Consider the following 18,927-nt stretch of genomic DNA (forward strand, 5'->3'; position numbering starts at 1 on the left):
ACAGAGGGGTGTATGGCTTCCACATAGAGCAGTATATGGCCTTCACATAGAATAGGGAGAAGATTCCACATAGAAGATTGTAGGCCTTGACATAGAACAGGGGCGGATTTCCATACGAAGGAGTGTATGGCTTCCACATTGAGCAGTGTACGGCCTTCATAAAGAACAGGGGGTAGTTTCCATATGGAGGGGTGTATGGCTTTCATGTAGAGCAGTGAACAGCTTCCACATACCACAGGGGGTGGTTTCCACACAGAGGGATGTATGGCTTCCACAAAGAGCATTGTAAAGCCTTCAGATAGAACGGAGGTTCATTTCCATACATAGGAGTATATGGCTTCCACATAGAGCAGTATACGGTCTTCAAAACAAACAGGGTGTGGTTTTCATATGGTGGGGTTCATGGCTTCCATGTGGAGCAGTGAACAGCTTCCACATAGAACAGGGGGTGGTTTCTACACAGAGGGGTGTATAGCTTCCACATAGAGCAGTATATGGCCTTCATATAGAATAGGGAGAATATTCCACACAGCGTGGTGTTTGGCTTCCACATAGAACATTGTAGGCCTTGACATAGAACAGGGGCGGATTTCCATACGAAGAAGTGTATAGCTTCCACATAGAGCAGTGTAACGCCTTCACATAGAATGGCGAATGGATTCAACATAGAGGGTTGCATAGCTTCAACAAAGAACCTGGAATGGTTTTCCCATAGAGAGGTTATAGTTTTGTGGCTTCCACAAAGATTGACATGCGGCTTCCACACAGGGAGTTTGGCTTTGCATTAAGGCTCCATTCACACCTGAGCATATAGTTTTCAGGTGTGTTTTTCAGGCGTTTTTTGCAGGTATTGACATCTAACAAAAACGCTTGTAATCTGACAAAAAAGAAGCTCATGTACTTTTTTGAGCTTCAGGAATTTTGTTTCAGGCAACAAAACGCTCATATGTGAACAGGGGCCAGTGAAATTAATGGGATTTTGCTTGTTGGGCGTTTTGAGACTTCAGAGAGGAACGTTTTACGAGCTGAAAAACGCTCAGGTGTGAACAGGGTCTAAGTGGTGTATGATTCCACATATATTAATACAGTTTAGTGCTACTGGTAATAACCTTATCTTCATACAGTGACATTTACAAATAAAATGTATCCACCATACAACATGTGAAATAAGATTGAAACAATTAATGAAACAAAAATTAAGTCTGTCAATATATACCCACTTATCTTATAGTCAAAAGCCTTTTACTATCTATTCTGCTGTTCTCATTGGGTCAATCTCCTCCTTAGGTAGGAAGCCTATCTGAGGAAGCCTATCTAAAAAGGCGATACGCGTATAGGAGGGAGGAGCCCAGCCCATAACTTCACAGAGCCACCGCTGACTCGGCCGAGTGGTGAGCTGACGAGATTAATTGCATGTCTTAAAGGTGTATTTTTAAATAAAGGATATTGAAAGAGAACACTATGGAGATGCTTTTTTGTTTCATGTAGTAAAATAACACTGATAAGGAGCGATCTATCCCAGAGGTGAAAGGAGGAGAGCAGCAGGAAAGATAGCGAACAGCTCTGAGTATTTGCGGTGAGGAGCGATTTATCCCAGGAGGAGAAGGTGGAGATCGACCGAACGAGAACAGCAGAATAGATAGTGAAAGGCGAGCAGGTATTTCACCTGGTAGTGGGATTGCACCTGGATTTAAGAAGATTCAAAGAGCCGGTTCACACTTCTGCGTGTGCCGGGTTCGCATGTCATGTCGGAGCGCACTGCTCCGACATGACATGCGATCAGCTGTGCGGTGCGAGTTTAGCCATACAGTTTGTATGGCTAAATTCGCACAGCACCCGCAGCAAAGACGCACAGGAGGCATTTTTGCTGCCGCATCAGGATCGGATCGCACAGCGGTTCACACTTGTGCGATCCGATCCTGTGCGAACTGCACGATCGCACTGCGATATGCGATCAAACTGGGGGTGTCGTTAAGATTACATTGACACCCCCAGCGGATCGCATATGGCAGTGTGAACTGCCGGGGGTGCGTGTGCGATGCGGGAACAGGCTGCGAATTCGCAGCCTTCCCACATCGCAATAGTGTGAACCGAGCCAAAAGCACGGTTGTTGACAACATGTATTGAAAGACTTTATTTTTGTTTCGTTAAAGGGATTGTAAAGTCTTGTTTTTTTTTTTTTTTTTTCAAATAAAAATAACAAAACGTTGTTATATTAACCTCCTCTGTACAGTTGGTTTTGCACAGAGCAGCCTGGATCCTCCTCTTCTCGAGTCCCTCTTTGGCTCTCCTGGCTCCTCCCTCCTGTTGAGTGCCCCCAAAGCAAGCAGCTTGCTATGGGGGCATCCGAGCTGAGTCACAGCTCTGTGTGTCCATTCAGACATGGAGCTGTGCCCGGCACCTCGCCCTCTCTCTTCTCATTGGCTGACTGACTGATTGACAGCAGCGGGAGCCAATGGCAATGCTGCTGTGTCTCAGCCAATCGGGAGGAAGAGTCCCGGGACAACTGAAGCATTCGTGGACATCGCTGGATAGAGATGGGCTCAGGCAAGTATTAGGGGGGTATAGGGGGGCTGCTGCACACAGAAGGATTTTTATCCTAATGCATTGGGATAAAAAAAAAAAAAAACTCTGACTTTACAGCCCCCCTAAGGCTCCATTTACACCAATGCATTTTTTTCATTATTTTTGCAGCAATGCAGGACATTTGTTTAATATGGGTTCCTATGGAACATGTTCACATCAATGCATCTGCATTTTCGGAAAGGGTCAGGGACTTAAATGCAAAACGGTGCTTTTTTACTTCAATAGACTTAAATAAAATCATTTGGTGCGTTTTTACAGCGATTTTGCTGCGATTTGTGTTTTTAAATCTGCCCAACATATTTTCCCCATTAAAAAAAAAAAAAAAAAAAAACACAAAGCTCACGCAGGTAAAAATCGTGGTAAAATTTTGGCAAAAAAATAAAAACGCTCAAAAGAAGCATGCATAGGTGTGAATCGAGCCTGATAGTTATCTCCTTTCGATCCAGCGATGTGCACAAGTGCCTCAGCTGTCTGGGACTCTCCCTCCTGATTGGCTGAGGCACAGCAGCGGTGCCATTGGCTCCCGCTGCTGTCAAAGTTAGTTAGCCGATAAGGAGAGAGAGGGGGTGGGGCCAAACTGCAGCTCCGTGCCTGAATGGACACAGAGCTGCGGCTCGGCTCGGGTGCCCCCATAGCAAGCTGCTTCCTGTGGGGGCAGGAGCGCTGAAGAGGGACCCAAGAGAAAGGAGGATCTGGGCTACTATGTGCAGAAACACTGCACAGGGCAAATAGAACATGTTTTTTTTTTATATTTAAAAAAAAAAAAAAAAAAAAAAAACAACAAAATGAGACTTTTGTGTCACTTTAATTTGCAGGGATTTCCTCTCACTTCCTGTGACTGTTAGACAGGAAGTGGAGAATTCTCCACAATGGGACACAGATGGTGAAAAACAAAATCTGACAGCGGTTATAACCCTCACTTGCTCTACCCAAAATAAAAAAAAAAAATGCCTATAGACCTACTTTAAGCATTTTGCTTCTCTAACATGAACAGTCCAATTTACCATAAATGTATTGCGTGGGTTTTGGCTCCAAATAAGTTTTCTAATAACCGGTTTTATTCCAAGGCAACAGAATCACAAAGATTTTACCTTCTCTATACACATAGTATGAACAGGTTTATCCCAGCATGTGTACATCATTCAAGACATGATTTATATGGCAAAAGACTTACACAAAGCTAAAGGTCAATCTAAAAAAAAAAATAAAAAATAAAAAAAGGTTTCAAAAATTAAACCCAGAGAAGTAATCAGTAGTTTTCTATATACTGAGGCCATCTATCCAGATTTAGCAGAAACCTTCTAGATACTTGAATGCACGCCGTGCGCAGTGTTTCCTCCCAGCAGTATAATAAAAAGAATAGAACAAAATCATTTTTATTTGGAACTAGCGAGTTTATAACCAGCACAACTGACCTGTAAAATGTGCGCTACACAAAGCTCCGGAAAGCATTCTGTCCCAGCCTTATAATTATACTCGCTTTAAGGGAATCAGAATGTTATTGTGCTCATTCAGACTTGAGTTACACTGGAAAACGTTGACAATGTGATTGAGAGGATTAAAAATATTCCTGTATCACATTGATTTTGGACTATATGTGATCTAAGACATTATGGGACGAGACTTTCAAGTATTCCGTTAAGCTGCCAAACACAAGATCACAACCATAAGGCTCGGTTTCCACTAGTGCGACTTGCGGTGCGACTTGACACATGTCAAGTCGCACAGCAAGTCAAAAGCCATTGTTTTCAATGGGCCCCGTTTCCACTGCCGCGGCTTCAAAAGTAGTTTGTGCACTACTTTTGAGCCGTCTTCAGTGCGACTTCCCTCTATATATGAGGGACAAGTCTCACTGAAGCTGCAGTTTACTTTCACTACGAAGTCGTGCTAGAAGTAGCACGACTTCGTAGCCGCACTAGTGGAAACCTAGCCTAAACCGTGCAAAGATCGTCAAAGCGCTGTAGGCCAAATCTCAGGTCACTGTTTGTACCCAATATTTTCAAGGTTAAAGAGGAACTCCAATCTGCTCACATAATTTGTAATAAAAATATATTTGCCATTCTGAAGCTTTCCTCCAACCACTTTGCATATTATTTTATATATACTGTCATTCTGTACTTGTCAAATATGCTGCCGAAATCTCCCTCCACTAAGTCGGGCTGCAGCCATTTTAACTGTGGGCAGCTGAAGCTGCCTCCTGTTCACTTCCTGGATTTACACAGACACACATACATTATATATATATATATATATATATATATATATATATATATATATATATATATATATATATATATATATATATATATATATATATATATATATATATATATATATACACACATATATATATATATACACATACATATACATATATATACATATATATATACACATATACACACACACACACATATATATACAAACACACACACTTACACCACTGCGTGCCTGCACATTTCTCCTCTCTTGATTAAAACTCATGGATCTCAGCAGTCTCCTGTTATCTCCGCCCTCATCCAAACCCCTTCAGCTCTGCAGCACTCCTTGGCCTTCCTATGATTCATACCTCCTCCCTTGTTGGCAAACTAACGAGAGTTAGAGATAGAGAGAGCTGTGCATGATGTCATTAGCCTAGGTTAATTACCAGACAAGAAAGAGGAAGTTGGCTGTATAAGGTATTTACTAGCAGAAAAAAAAAATGTTTTACTATCCAAAGTTAAAACAACAAGGATATAATAGATGGAAAGATGAAAAAAAATGACCGAAGAGCCACTTGAATCACTTGTCTACCGGCTTTTCTTCAACCTTTTTGCGCTGGCCGTACGCAAATATGCTGCCTCTCGGGGGGGGGGGGGGGGGGCTGTCCTTGGCGCCAAGCTGCTGCATATTTGCGTGCAATATAGAAAAAACAGCTGTGTCGAGAGTGCGTGCTCCCGACACAGTTACAGATGGCTAACGGAAAGCCCCCAATCACTGCTTGCTGATCGGGAGCTTTCTGATCACGTGACAGCCAATCACATGATCATAAACTCTGCCCCACCTCCCAGCACCCTAAACCCCTTCAAGGGCCGGGAAGCGTGGGCTCCAAAGGGGTTATGTTTTTGCACACACATGGAGAATAAAATGGTGGTAGTTGTAATTTTTGTATGTTGCACAATAATTGTGCAGAAAAAAAAATACTACATGAATTTAAGTGCAACTAAACACAATATTATACCTATCTTTTTTTAGTAAAATTGAAAAAGAGGAGGTTGAGTTGAGCAAACCTATACTGACCATGTCAAGGCTTAAAATTATGGCACCCAAAATTGTCTATAGGCAACGCTTTAAAAGCCTTTAGAGATTATCAACTTTTAACTACCCATTAAATACAATCTGAGAATTGTTGCTGTTCCAAATTTTTGTGCGATACCTCACATGCGTGGCATTGTTTATGTTTACATACATGTGCTCTCACTAAGCTGCATGTTTGAATTGGGTGTGGACAAAGGTTCTTTTATTCTTTTTTTATTATATTTTATATATTTTTTTACACTTTATGTTTTTAATTAAAGTGTTACTAAACCCCCATCATAAAAAAATTAAAAAAAAACACAACTATCAATAAATGGTGTACTACATGCTATTCATACTCAGTCACTAGGAGACTTGTTTTGTGTATTCTGCAAAAAAAAAAAAAACCTGGTTGACCCTGCTGCTCTGTCTCCACCTTCTGTTCATGTCCCCAATTCAGCTAGGGATTTTGCAGCTGTGGTGGCAGCTCTGCACATGCCCAGTTTTCAGTGAGTTTCTATGCTGAGCATTTCCTCCCTACCACATCTGAACAGCCCATGTGACTATAGAGTCACACATGTGGGCGTATACACAGTGGTAAATCACAGCCCACTCCCTCCCACCTCATCCATGCCCACTAACCAGCTAAATACAAAGGGGTGGGATTTCACATGTAGATTAATGGAGGCTTCACCACCCTCTTATTCTAAGACACAGGCTAAAAGGTACATGACACAGACTGGGATTTAAGTTCCAATATTTATTTGTGTGCCCATGTAAAACAGTTTATTGATATTATTTATTTTTACTCTGTATTCCAAAGGCTGTTATTTTTTAATTTTGAACATGTGACCAGCAGAGGACTAGAAGCTCCCCCTGCTTGTTTCCCTGCAGAAAGGCTGGGAAAGAGCTGGGACATGCGATAGCTGTATATCAATTAGGAAAAAGGTACCTACAGTGTCATCATCCACACACAGGAATAGAAGGGACAATGTAAATTAAACAGTGTGTGTTTAGTATCACTTTTCTTGCCATCACAAGTGGGCCAACAAACCCCCAGTGAGATAGGTCCTTTTTATGGAGAAACTGGACCTCAAAACATCTCTCTTGCTCTCAACGGCAGCTAATCAAGCACAGATTATGGTTTATTAGCTGTATCCTAGACTATAGTAATGGTGGAATTACAGTTGTGAACCCAGAAATGACATAATACGTGTCACTTCTGGGTTCATTAGTCGCGGGTAGGAAATGGGGAACAAATGTTCCCTGATCACCTACTGCTCTCAGTGTGTGACTCATTTAGCACCATCCTGTGCTCCCCAGAGGAATGGGAGAGCCTGGGAACCAGCAAAGGAAATGGGTTTACCCTATTCAAGTCTCAATTTAAATTCCTAAAGCTGAACTCCAGGGAAATTTAACAAAAACCTCCATTGCAGCAAGTCTGTCAAAATGTTGAAGGCTGAATTTCAGGTTACTGTTTATAGCCATTATTTTCAGGGTAACCACTTGTCTACGGCGGATTTTTTTTTTGCACACAAGAAGAATAAAATGGTGGTAGTTGCAATTTTTTTATGTTACATGATAATTGTGCAGAAAAAAAAAAAAAAAAACACACACTAAAATTAATTTTAACGCAAACAAACAATATTATACCCAATGAAAAAAAAAAAAACATCCTTTGCCATGGGACTCCATCCCCTGTAAGGGGTAACTGCTCAGCTTTGTCCCTAAATAAAATACTTTGACGTCCCTTGTACCCCACTCCTCCTTCCATGTGACCAGTCCTCCAAATCCAACACTTCTCAGCTCCAACATCAGACGGAACAATGCAGAACCTAAAGTCCTGCACTGTAAGTGGGGAGTTAAATGACTCCCCAACATCCCGGAGCGTAGGATAGAAGAAGGGAGTAATGGGCAACCATAGGAGTAAGGGGTAAAGTATCTAAAAGGGTTTTCTACTGGTACCCTAATGGAAGAATGAACATTTAACCTTCACAGTGCATGGAGCTCCATTGCAAGGGAGAATTTTCCATTTCCCAAAAATCCACTTTAAAGCTGACCAAGGAAAAACAACAGCACCCCAATAAATCATGATCTGAGATGCCGGATATAAAATTTGTTACACTGGACAATTTCCTAATATGCAATACATGCAAATTTTTATCATTTTAAAGTGGTAGTAAAATGCCACTTTAGACTTGTACCCAGAGCCACAGTTAGAAATTATGGGGCCCCATACAGCCTTCTGTATGGGGACCACCCCCAACCCCCCCCCCCTGGGGTGCACTGGAATAGCAGCACTAACTTTATCCACCTACACCCCAAAAATGAAAAAAGTCCCTGTTCTGCTCCCACATTCTGGTCCCCCTCTTGACCTGATGGGGCCCAGGGATATACAATTTAAGCTCTGGAAGCAAGTAGGAGAGGGGGCGTGGTCTAGTAAAATCCATTTATTCACTTATGCAGAAATGAACAATAAAGCTGCCCTGGACCCCCCCGTTTAGCTGATTAGGCCTGGGACCAGTTGTACTGCCTTGTCAGCGGCCCAGCTTGTACCTACAGTAAGTTTACAATAAGACTTACCTGTAGGTACAAGGAATATCTCCTAAACGTGCGCCGTTTTGGAGATTTTTACATCAGCGATAGTCGAAGTGCAGTGACACTGAATTCAGGACACATTGAGTGTGCCGTAGAATGCAGAGCACCATGCAGTGATCACAACTCCCACACACATGCACCGGACGGATACCATTTTGGCCTGGCCATTCAAGCGGCTGGAGTGCTCGAACCTGGAGGGGAAACTGGGTGAAGATGGAAGTGCCGGCATCAGTGGAGGGCTTTATTTGAAAGGTAAGCATGCCAAAATATGCCAATATACAGTGCATACTAGCACATTATTATTATTATATAGCGCCAACAGTCTGCGCAGCGCTTTACTACATGAGGGCAGACAATACAGTTACAATACAGGAGGAATCAGAGGGCCCTGCTCCTTAGAGCTTACAATCTAAAGGGGAGGGTCAAGTGAAACAAAAGGCAATAACTGTGGGGGATGGGCTGATGGAGAAAATAGAGGTATAGTTGTTAGGTGTGGGTAGGATAGGCTTCTCTGAAGAGGAGGGTTTTCAGGGATCCTCTAAAAGCTAATAGAGTAGGAGATAATCAGACAGATTGGGGTAAGGAGTTCCATAGGATTGGAGAGGCCTTGGAAAAGTACTGGAGGGAGTATGACAATGTGACACTAACCTGCAGGGGGGCTGGGTCTTCCACCACCCCCAGACTTTACTGCCACTATTATGAACCTGTAAGTATGGAAAATACCTTTTGACCTGCCAGACATGCACTCAGATCTGTTGTGGCCTGACAACACACAGCAGTTTTGTGGAATGAGGGGTGTCAGCCCTGCACAGCTGTCCTCTGTTAAACTATTCCCACTCTCAGATCTCCACAATATAAAGGCTAATCATTTTGCAGTCTACGATAAGTACTGGGAAGTGTGCAGAAGACACAGCAGGGCTCTGAACAAGGTGTTTTTTAATAGTATTTCTCAATAGTAACAAAGCATATAAATCTACTTTCTGCACCCACAAAGTTTTTGCAAACTCAGATATAACCTTGTAAATGTAGCAGTGACATCACTATTTAGAAAGCAGATCTGTGGGAGGGTCCCAGCAGGCTCCACCCACTACAGCCTGCCAAAAATGACAGGAGGGGGCGGAGACAAGACCAGTCACCCTGCACAAGGAGAGAGAGCAGCAGTGCCTGGTCTGTATTACAGGAAGTTCCTACAAAGAGGGAAAGTTTCACAATGGAATACTGCAAAAAAATATTCAAGGAAAAATAAATGTGACAGATATTTTTAGACATTTGCTGATTCAGGAGTTTAAGAAGTTCATTGTTACAGCTTATTTTCTGCATCACGGGAGTGAGCTCTCAAATGCTGAGCTCAGATTTACGGCATCAGAGGGGAGAATGTGCATGTGAGGAGGTTTAGGTCACTCTTGTGATGAAGGGACTGAGCAGTAATGGCTGGGAATGCCTTAGTAACATCCTCCCAACAAGGCAGGACGGGATGACATCTCTGGGAGGTATTCAGTCAGGCTTCATGGAGGTACAGTTTGTAAATGGCCTACACCTTCAGGAAAGGTATTATTCAATTTTGATCAAAGCTGCAGTTTGTTTTTTATCTCCTATCTGCACAGGCAGTGTTTGGGTAAAATGCGAACTACGCCATTAAGGCTCAAACTACGAGTCCTGCTGGGCGATTTATATTCACACAATTATACAACCAGAACTGACCCTCAATTGGTCGCAGATTATCACAACTAACAACAAAAAACAGACTATTCTTCACTGCAAGATAACGCTTCATAAAGTTGGGCGCATAACGTAATTATACCTTATAGAAAATCCGGATAAGTGGGTTGTGTGAAAGTTATAGAGGCTACAAACTAGAATATATAGATTTAGAAAATTGACCAATCCTGATGTACTGACTGCCTCTCTCATTTCGTGAGGCCCTGAATTGTCAGGACAATACAAATATCCCCCAAATTACCAATTTTTGGAAAGTATACATTCTAAAGGTATTTAGTAAGAGGCATGGCGAGTTTTTCTGAAACTGTAATTTTTTTTATCACAATATTTTGGAAAATTATGAATACATTTTTTTTTTTCAGATTTTTTTTTTTTTTTTTTTAATGTATGTATTTATTTTTTAAACATACTGTCAACGGTGCAGTACAGCATCATCATATGACTGGTGTGGTGGTGATCAGGTATAGTGACTAGTGACAGTATGAAAAAAATAAAAATTCTATTAAATTTTTTAAAACATTTTTAATTTTCTTTTTTTTTTTCACTTGTTTTTTTGTTTTTACATCCCGTAGTGACACTGTACTACTATGGAGGTGATTTTTTTTTTTTTTTTTTTTTACACTTATTGCTTATACAGTGAAGATCACTGCATAAGCAATAGTTTTAGCGTCAATAGGTTAACCATACATAAACAGCTTACTTTTGCTTGTGATCTGTAACTGGCTACAGCTACTCACGTGGTACAGGTAGCAAGGTACCATATGATTGCTGTGGGCCGATCACAGATTAGATCTGTTCATGAATGGAAAGCTATTCATGACAGGTTGTTTATATTGGTATCATGCAATCGCTATGACCAGTCATAGCGTTCACATGATACCCGGATACCGGTAACTGTATTTAGCTGTCTCCGCCATAGAAGGGGTGTGCTGCGTGCTCCTTACACAGAAGAGGCACAACGACGTACATGTACATGATTGTGCCTGCACGTGCCACCCAGCCAAGTAGATTTACTCCTGCGGATCAGCGAGTGGTTAAGGATCCTTTACACCAGGTGTTTTTAAATGCAGTATGAACACAGTACAAACTCAGTAATGCAGATAATAGATTGTAAGCTCTTATGTGCAGGGCCCTCCTAACCCTTTTTTTAAAGCACTGCTCAAACTGTAGGCTTTATTTAAATCTTGAATATTAATAATTCTAGTAATAAAAATGTAGCTAATCAGCAAAAAGACAGACAACTTTCTAAAAAAAAAAAAAAAAAAAAAAAAAAAAAAAAAAAAAAAAAAAAAAAAAAAATCGCAGTTCTTCAACTTCAAGTGATATTAAAACACACAAAACAAAAATGTAATATATTACAGGTTACCAATCATTAGATATGGTGGCTGAATTAGTCTGAAACACATACATCATGGATCTCTCTGGCTTCACAACAGTTATATTCTTCAAGCAATCCTTCAGAACAGCTTCTCCTAAACACACAGCGATACAGCCAGCAACTGAAGTGTAGTGAGCCCATTCCAGAGACTGATCAGCACCATGGACAGCGACAGCATCCATACTACACTGGAGGCACTGCATGGTAATGAGCGCTCTGATCAGGTCATTCCACCACTCACTCCAAACTGACATGTCCTACGCTCATAGTGTCCCCTGACACAGGCAGTGCAATCAGCTCCAGCTCTGAATTAGAATAGGCCAATGCAGGTCAGTGCTGAATTACACAATATGACGATAGATGGAGCTTCCATACATCACTATAATACACAATAAAAAAAATATAGATATATACACAGTTACACACATTTGCTAATATACAGTAAGATAAAGAATGGTAATACACATGTATGCATAGATCCTGTTTAGATAGATAGATAGATAGATAGATAGATAGATAGATAGATAGATAGATAGATAGATAGATAGATAGATAGATAGATAGATAGATAGATAGATAGATAGATAGATAGATAGATAGATAGATAGATAGATAGATAGATAGATAGATAGATAGATAGATAGATAGATAGATAGATAACTGTAAAGCAGAAGAAGTAGATTAGATAGAGATATAGAACAGATAGAGATATAGAACAGATAGAGATATAGAACAGATAGAGATATAGAACAGATAGAGATATAGAACAGATAGAGATATAGAACAGATAGAGATATAGAACAGATAGATGGGATGCCCTGTTGATGGACACAGGATACTGGGACAGTTAGGGCTCTTTTACATCTGCAGTGCAACACTACTGCCACCTCCTGAATATCCGTTTTTTACTTTTTTGTTTTTAAATTGCCAGAACAGAAATTTTACACTGCAGGACCGCATTGCAACCGTGAAGGAAGCATTCACTTTGTGGCTATGGTGTGCCCTCAATGAGCAAGTCAGAGCGCCTCCTGTCTGCACCCCATTTGTTAAAAATCTGATGCAGCACATGTACGTCCCTGTCTGGCTGAACTGTTACAATTTGGGCAGGTGGTCAAGGGGTGGTAAAACTGCAGCTCAAAAGACTGATTTTACATTTTCCAGTGTGAAAAGAGCCTTATGATAGATAGATAATACACATGTATACATGGATCTTGAGGTAGATATGTATCAGATATTGAGATTGGAAGGATGATTGAGAAAAAAAAAAAAAAGATGTATGCATAGGGGGAGATTTACTAAAACTGGTACACACAGAATCTGGTGTAGCTGTGCATAGTAACCAATCAACTTCTAACATTAAGCTTTCACTAAAAGGCCCCTTTCATATGGGGCGGATCCATTTGGACAGACTCCGCTAGCTCAGCAGGGATCGCTCCGTTAATCCCCGCTGAGCAGGCGGATGACAGGTCCGTATCCGCTCACTGTGAAGAGATGGACCTGTCAGAGTCCCGCTCTCCTTCATGGGGAGATCAGATGAAAATGGACAGCATGTCTGATTTTATTATGGATGGCTGCCGAACGTTTCGCCATACATCTGTTTTCAGCAGATCTTGTCAGATCGGATGCCAGGTGGGTGTCAGCGAACACGCCTCCCTACAGAACTCAATGGACGGCTCCATCTGGTCCACCTGAAAAACAGACAGGTGGACCTGATCGTGTGAAAGGGCCCTAAAACATATGAGCCGATTGGTTACTATGCACAGCTGCACCAGATTCTGTGGCAAAAGATTTATTAAGGCCCCTTTCACGCGGGCCATCCAGTCAGATCCGCCTGTCAGTTTTTCAGGGGGACCTGATCGGATGCTCCATGCATCCCTATGGGGCAGCGGATACATCTCCGCTGACACCCGATCAGATCCTGTCCGTGAAACCCAGACGGATGGAAACCCTATTTTCCATCCGTCTGGCGGATCGGATGAGAATGGACAGGCGGTCCGTTCTCATTCGATTCCCCAATAGAGGACAGCAGGGGATCTGACAGCTCCATCTCTGCACACAGAGCGGAGATGGAGCTGTCATCCGCCTGCTCAGCAGGGATCGGCGGATCGATCGCCCGCTGAGCATAATTGACTCCGTTCCATGTGAAAGGACCCTTAATCTCCCCCATAGTTAATGCTGGCACATAGGGAGATAGATCCTATATGTACCCACAGGATCTAAGTTAGAGAAAGATGATAGAATTATAGTGATAGATCCTGTGGGTACATAAGATAGAGAACATTGATACATACTGTATGTATACATATATCCTGATTATACACACACACTATGCCATGTGTTAACTTTGGGCAGTCGTTAACGGTGTAACTAAATATTTCATCGCTCGGGAGGACACACGTGCAGCTGTTTGCTGCTATTCACTTCTGGACTATGAATAAAATATCCAATACAGTCATATGTAAGACATTTCTCCATGAATCTTACAGCCAGCATGGTCTAGTTTCAAGGTCACAGCGAGACTATAAATCACAGCAGATATGGGTCGTTTATAAAAGTGCCTCTCTCTTTTTTTTTTTGCCCAGAGGCTGAGACTTGGATTACAGGCACAGCACCCTCCGCACAGTGTAAAGGCCAGAACACTGAACATGCTAAAGGAGACATTCTAATGTTTCAAAATACAATGTCATGAAACTGCAACACTGAAAAAAGCAACACTCAAATATAAACAAAAAAACAACACAAGAGCATCACATCATCAATATACTGTAATCCAAAATATAAACCCATATAAACCAGACAAGGATGCTGCCTTCTTCAGTTCTCCAGCTATTAAAGCGTCACATCTTTTGACCTCCCATAAACTTTACACTGCATTTCCACTTTGTAGCCAAATTGGAATAACACTTTATATTTCTTACGTGTTCCCATTCACATAGCAGAACAAAAAAATAAATAAATAAAATAAAACTGCTGCTCACTTTTTTTTTTAACTCCTACCTAGTTTTCCCCTTTAAAGAGGAAGTAAACCCTCCTTTGCAACTTTTCCCTATAGGTAAGCCTATGATAAGGCTTACATATAGGTACTGTAAATATCTCCTAAATATGTACCGTTTAGGAGATATTTACCTTAAATGCAGCCAGTGACCTCAGTGGTGCATGCGCTCTGAAGGAACGGCTGCTGGTGCCGTTCCTTCAGAGCCCCGTGCCGGTCGGCTCCCGCGCGCATGCGCGGGAGTGACGTAATCACGGGTCAGGCCAATCAGATGGACGGATGCCGCGATCCCAGAAGACGGCGACTGAACAGGTCATCCGTCATACAGGTAAGCGGGCGGCACGGCGGGGGCTCGTACTAAGGTAAGTATTTCATAATGAGCTAGTATGCGATGCATACTAGCTCATTATGTGTTTCTCTTTCAGGTTGGGAAAAAAAAACATTTTTTAATGAGTTTACAACCTCTTTAATGTATTGCTAGGGAGGGGGTGTGAAGGAGGTATGCTTACAATAATTAACCCTCTGCTGGCAGGTCTCATTATAAGTTGTAGACTACCGAGCAGGGCCCTCTGATTCCTCATGTATTGAATTGTATTCTAACTGTACTGTCTGTCTTCTGTTTTAATGCGCTGCGCAAACTGTTGGCACTATATAAATCCTGTATAATAATAATAATAATAATAATAATAATAATAATAATAAGTGTGTGCACTTCCTATCCTGAACAAAATATACAATTAGTTCAGTCATAGCCAACTCTCAGCGATTCTTTGTACCAGCTCTCCAGACGCCATGTCTGACACATTAGAGAGCTTTTTCTATAGAATTTTCTTGGCCATTACCTTTTGTATCACCCCCCCCCCCCCCCTTGTAGATTGTAAGCTCAACGAGCAGGGCCCTACTGTCCCTTCTGTATAGAATGGTATTGTAATTGTACTGTCCTGCCCTCAACATTGTAAAGAGCTGTGTAAACTGTTGGCGCTATATAAATCCTGTATAATAATAAGGTAGGTTGTCAGGTCTTTCCTCTACCCTCCCTAATTGCTTGGGCATTGGACTGGCTTGCAGAATGTGATAACACATGAGCATGGCCAGTCTGTACACACAGGCCAAGTGCAATCTGAATAGGAACCAATTAAGCTACCAGCATGTCTACGCATTGTGAGAGCAAACCAGATTACCCAGAGAAAACCAAGATGAACACAGGGAGAACATACAAACTCCATGCAGACTGTATCCGTGCAGAAATTCAAACGAATGACAGTGCTGCAAAATATTTGTGCAAACCACAAAGCCACCTTCTGCCCTAACAAGGGTTAAAGATCTCAGGATCTGGGTGATACATTGCATGGTGATGCACTTGAAGCAAAAAAAAAAAAAAACGTCCCTCAGGCTGTCCCCTAAAGTGGTTTAGCACTCCTGCCTTGCAGCACAGGGAACCTTGGTTTAAATTACAAACAGGATACTACATGTAAGTATAGATGTTATCCCTGTGCTTGTGTCGGTCTCCCTATGCCCTCCAAACAAATACTGGTATGCAAACTGGCTCCTTTCCAAAACATTGGCCCTTGTATGTGTATACATTAGGGGGGGGGGGGGGTTACGGACGTTAGATTGAAAGCTCCTTGAGGGCAGGGACTGATGTGAATGTACAGTAAATAAAGTGCTGCGTAAACTGACAGCAGTATATAAATACAATTATACATAATACAGCTATTCTAAACACAAGAGTGCAATGTATAAACCTAATCCAAAGAGACAACTGAAAACGTAAGTCATAAATAATGAAATAAATGCTGAAAGGGAAATAACGAAGAATAACATGTAACAAACATATATTGGGGGTTTCTCAAATTTGGCTGCAAAGGTGGGTGACTTTATAGATTAGTGGAACCCGTAGACAGACATACACACACATACTATCCAGATTAGTAGAACCCATCCACACATACAATTGAGATTGCTGGACCCCATCCATCCACACATGTGCAAACCAAATAAGTAGATCCCCTCAATCTCAATCCACACATGGACAATCCAGGTTGGTGGAGCCCACCCATCACCAGTCATTCAGTCCAAATTGGTAGATCTCATTCATCCACACATAGCCAATCCAGACTGGTGAACCCCATCCATCCACATTGGGCGACCCTATCCAAAAAAACAGCTCAATTAAGTAAAGCCCATACATCACCAAACAAATAATCCATATTGGTAGCCCCCCATCCCTCCACACACGTATAATCCATATCAGTAGACCCTATCAAGCCCCACACGTACATTCCATTTGGGTAGACTCCATCCATCCACTCATAAGACAATCCAGATTGCTAGGCCCCTCCATCCATGAATTGACAATCCATATTGGTGGCCCCCATTGATCTACATATGTTCAGTCCATATTAGTAGACCTCATTCTTCCACATATTATTGGACCCCCATAAGCCCACACACAGAAAACCCTAAATCAGTAGACCCTATGCATCACCACAGGCACAATCCAGATTTTTGGACCCCATACAACCACATGCCTACAATCCAGATTGGTAGACCCCATTTAAGTGAACCCCATCCATCCACACAGACAATCAAGACTGGTGGACCCTATCTTTTAAAATATAGACAATTAAGACCAGTGGACCCTATCCATCCACACAAAACCATACATATTGGTGGTTCCCTTACATACACAGTACAATCCAGACTTTTGGGACCCCATCAATCCACACACATACAAGCCATAAGGTGGTCCCCAGTCAGCCATACATGTAAAATCCAGATTAGTAGACGACCTTTATCGATGCAAACAAAGCAGATTGTTGGATCTCATCCATCCACTCACAATCTAGATTGGCAGTCCCCCATCTAGCCGCACACATACGATCCACATTGGTATTTCCCATCCATCCACACATAGATAATCCAGATCTGTAGCACCCCTTCCCTACACACACCTACATCCATGTACAATCCAGATGGGCAGACCCCATTTATCCACACATAGCAAATCCAAATTGTTTGATCCCATCCATCCACAAAAGTACAGCCCATCTCGGTGGTCCCCAACCATTTGCATACAATCCAGATTGGCAGACCCCATCCGTCCACACAGACAGTCCAATATGTTGGATTCCATCCAGACAAGTACAGTCTTGGTAGACCCCATCCAACCACAGATAGACAACCCAGATTGGTGGCCCACCAAGTGCCACCCAGGCAAGTACGTGATAGCACACTACTTGTGGCATGTACCACCCCAGAGGAACCCGACAATAGGAGGAGGGCAGTTAGAGAAACCAGAAAATTGGCGTAGGTGAACCCACATTTGGAGGAGGGTGATGGAGGTGACCCGACATTTGGAGGAGGGTGATGGAGGTGACCCGACAATTGTAGGAGGGTGGTCGGGGGTGACCCGACAATTGTAGGAGGGTGGTCGGGGGTGACCCGACAATTGTAGGAGGGTGGTCAGGGGTGACCCGACAATTGTAGGAGGGTGGTCGGGGGTGACCCGACAATTGTAGGAGGGTGGTCGGGGGTGACCCGACAATTGTAGGAGGGTGGTCGGGGGTGACCCGACAATTGTAGGAGGGTGGTCGGGGGTGACCCGACAATAGGAGGAGGGTAGTCAGGGGTGACCCGACAATAGGAGGAGGGTGGGGGGTAATAGTAGTTGGGGTTTTTACCTGAAGTCACTATAGGGGTGTATGATCCAGACTCCGGCCGTTTTGACCCTCTCCTGCTCCTTCTCCACCGCCTTCTGGCTCCCGAACATGCGGAGGGAGAATTTGTTGACCCCGGGCTGGAGCAGAGAGCTGAACTGTCTCTGCATGAAGCCGTACGGCCGGCCGGCTCCCTCCGCATCCTCGAAGCCGACGCCGGGCTCCTCTCCGTCCCCCTTGAAGCACACCGAGTTGCCGTGCTCCTTGACGCTGGCGCTGCTGGCCGTCAGACTTTTCTCCGCTTTTCCCGGGAAGACATTATTGCCCTCATCCCGGCTGTTGCTGGAGGAGTTGAGTTTGCTCTCCATGCTGGAAGGATGGAGCAGGGGGGAGATGCAGAGAGAAGCGGATCGGGCTCAGCTCCTGCTCTCCTCCTCTGCTGCTCTCATCTGATGCCCTTCAGGAGCTCAGCCTTCTCCTCTGCTGCTGTGCGGAGCCCGGCTCTAGCGGCTCTGCGTCGGCTTCTCTCTGCCGCCATCTGCTGGAGCCAAGCCGAAACGGCGCCGTCCTCTCCCCGGCGTGTGAATACCTGGTGACATTGAGAACAGACCTTGAAAAACGGCGATGTGTGCCGGAGAGCCCCCCCAAATGTCAGCAGGGTGGGGGCTGAGTATTATATATAGGGGGGCTGGCTACAATATGCACGGGGGATACAGTAT

The 18,927-nt window shown here is 43.0% G+C and overlaps 1 protein-coding gene across 2 annotated transcripts in view; it reads right to left on the reverse strand.

Annotated features, from left to right (window-relative positions):
• Positions 1 to 18,584, reverse strand: part of HCN1 (hyperpolarization activated cyclic nucleotide gated potassium channel 1) — a 716,856-nt gene extending 698,272 nt beyond the window's left edge. For both annotated transcript variants that reach the window (XM_082252547.1, XM_082252548.1), the window contains exon 1: positions 18,233 to 18,584. In XM_082252547.1, coding sequence (XP_082108673.1) covers positions 18,233 to 18,576 — 344 coding nt within the window. In that variant the 5' untranslated portion in view covers positions 18,577 to 18,584. The remainder of the gene's footprint in view (positions 1 to 18,232) is intronic.
• Positions 18,585 to 18,927: the final 343 nt, after the last annotated feature.

Source organism: Pelophylax lessonae (assembly GCF_965119305.1).
Source record: "Pelophylax lessonae genome assembly, chromosome: 1".
In the NCBI taxonomy this organism is placed as follows: domain Eukaryota; kingdom Metazoa; phylum Chordata; class Amphibia; order Anura; family Ranidae; genus Pelophylax; species Pelophylax lessonae.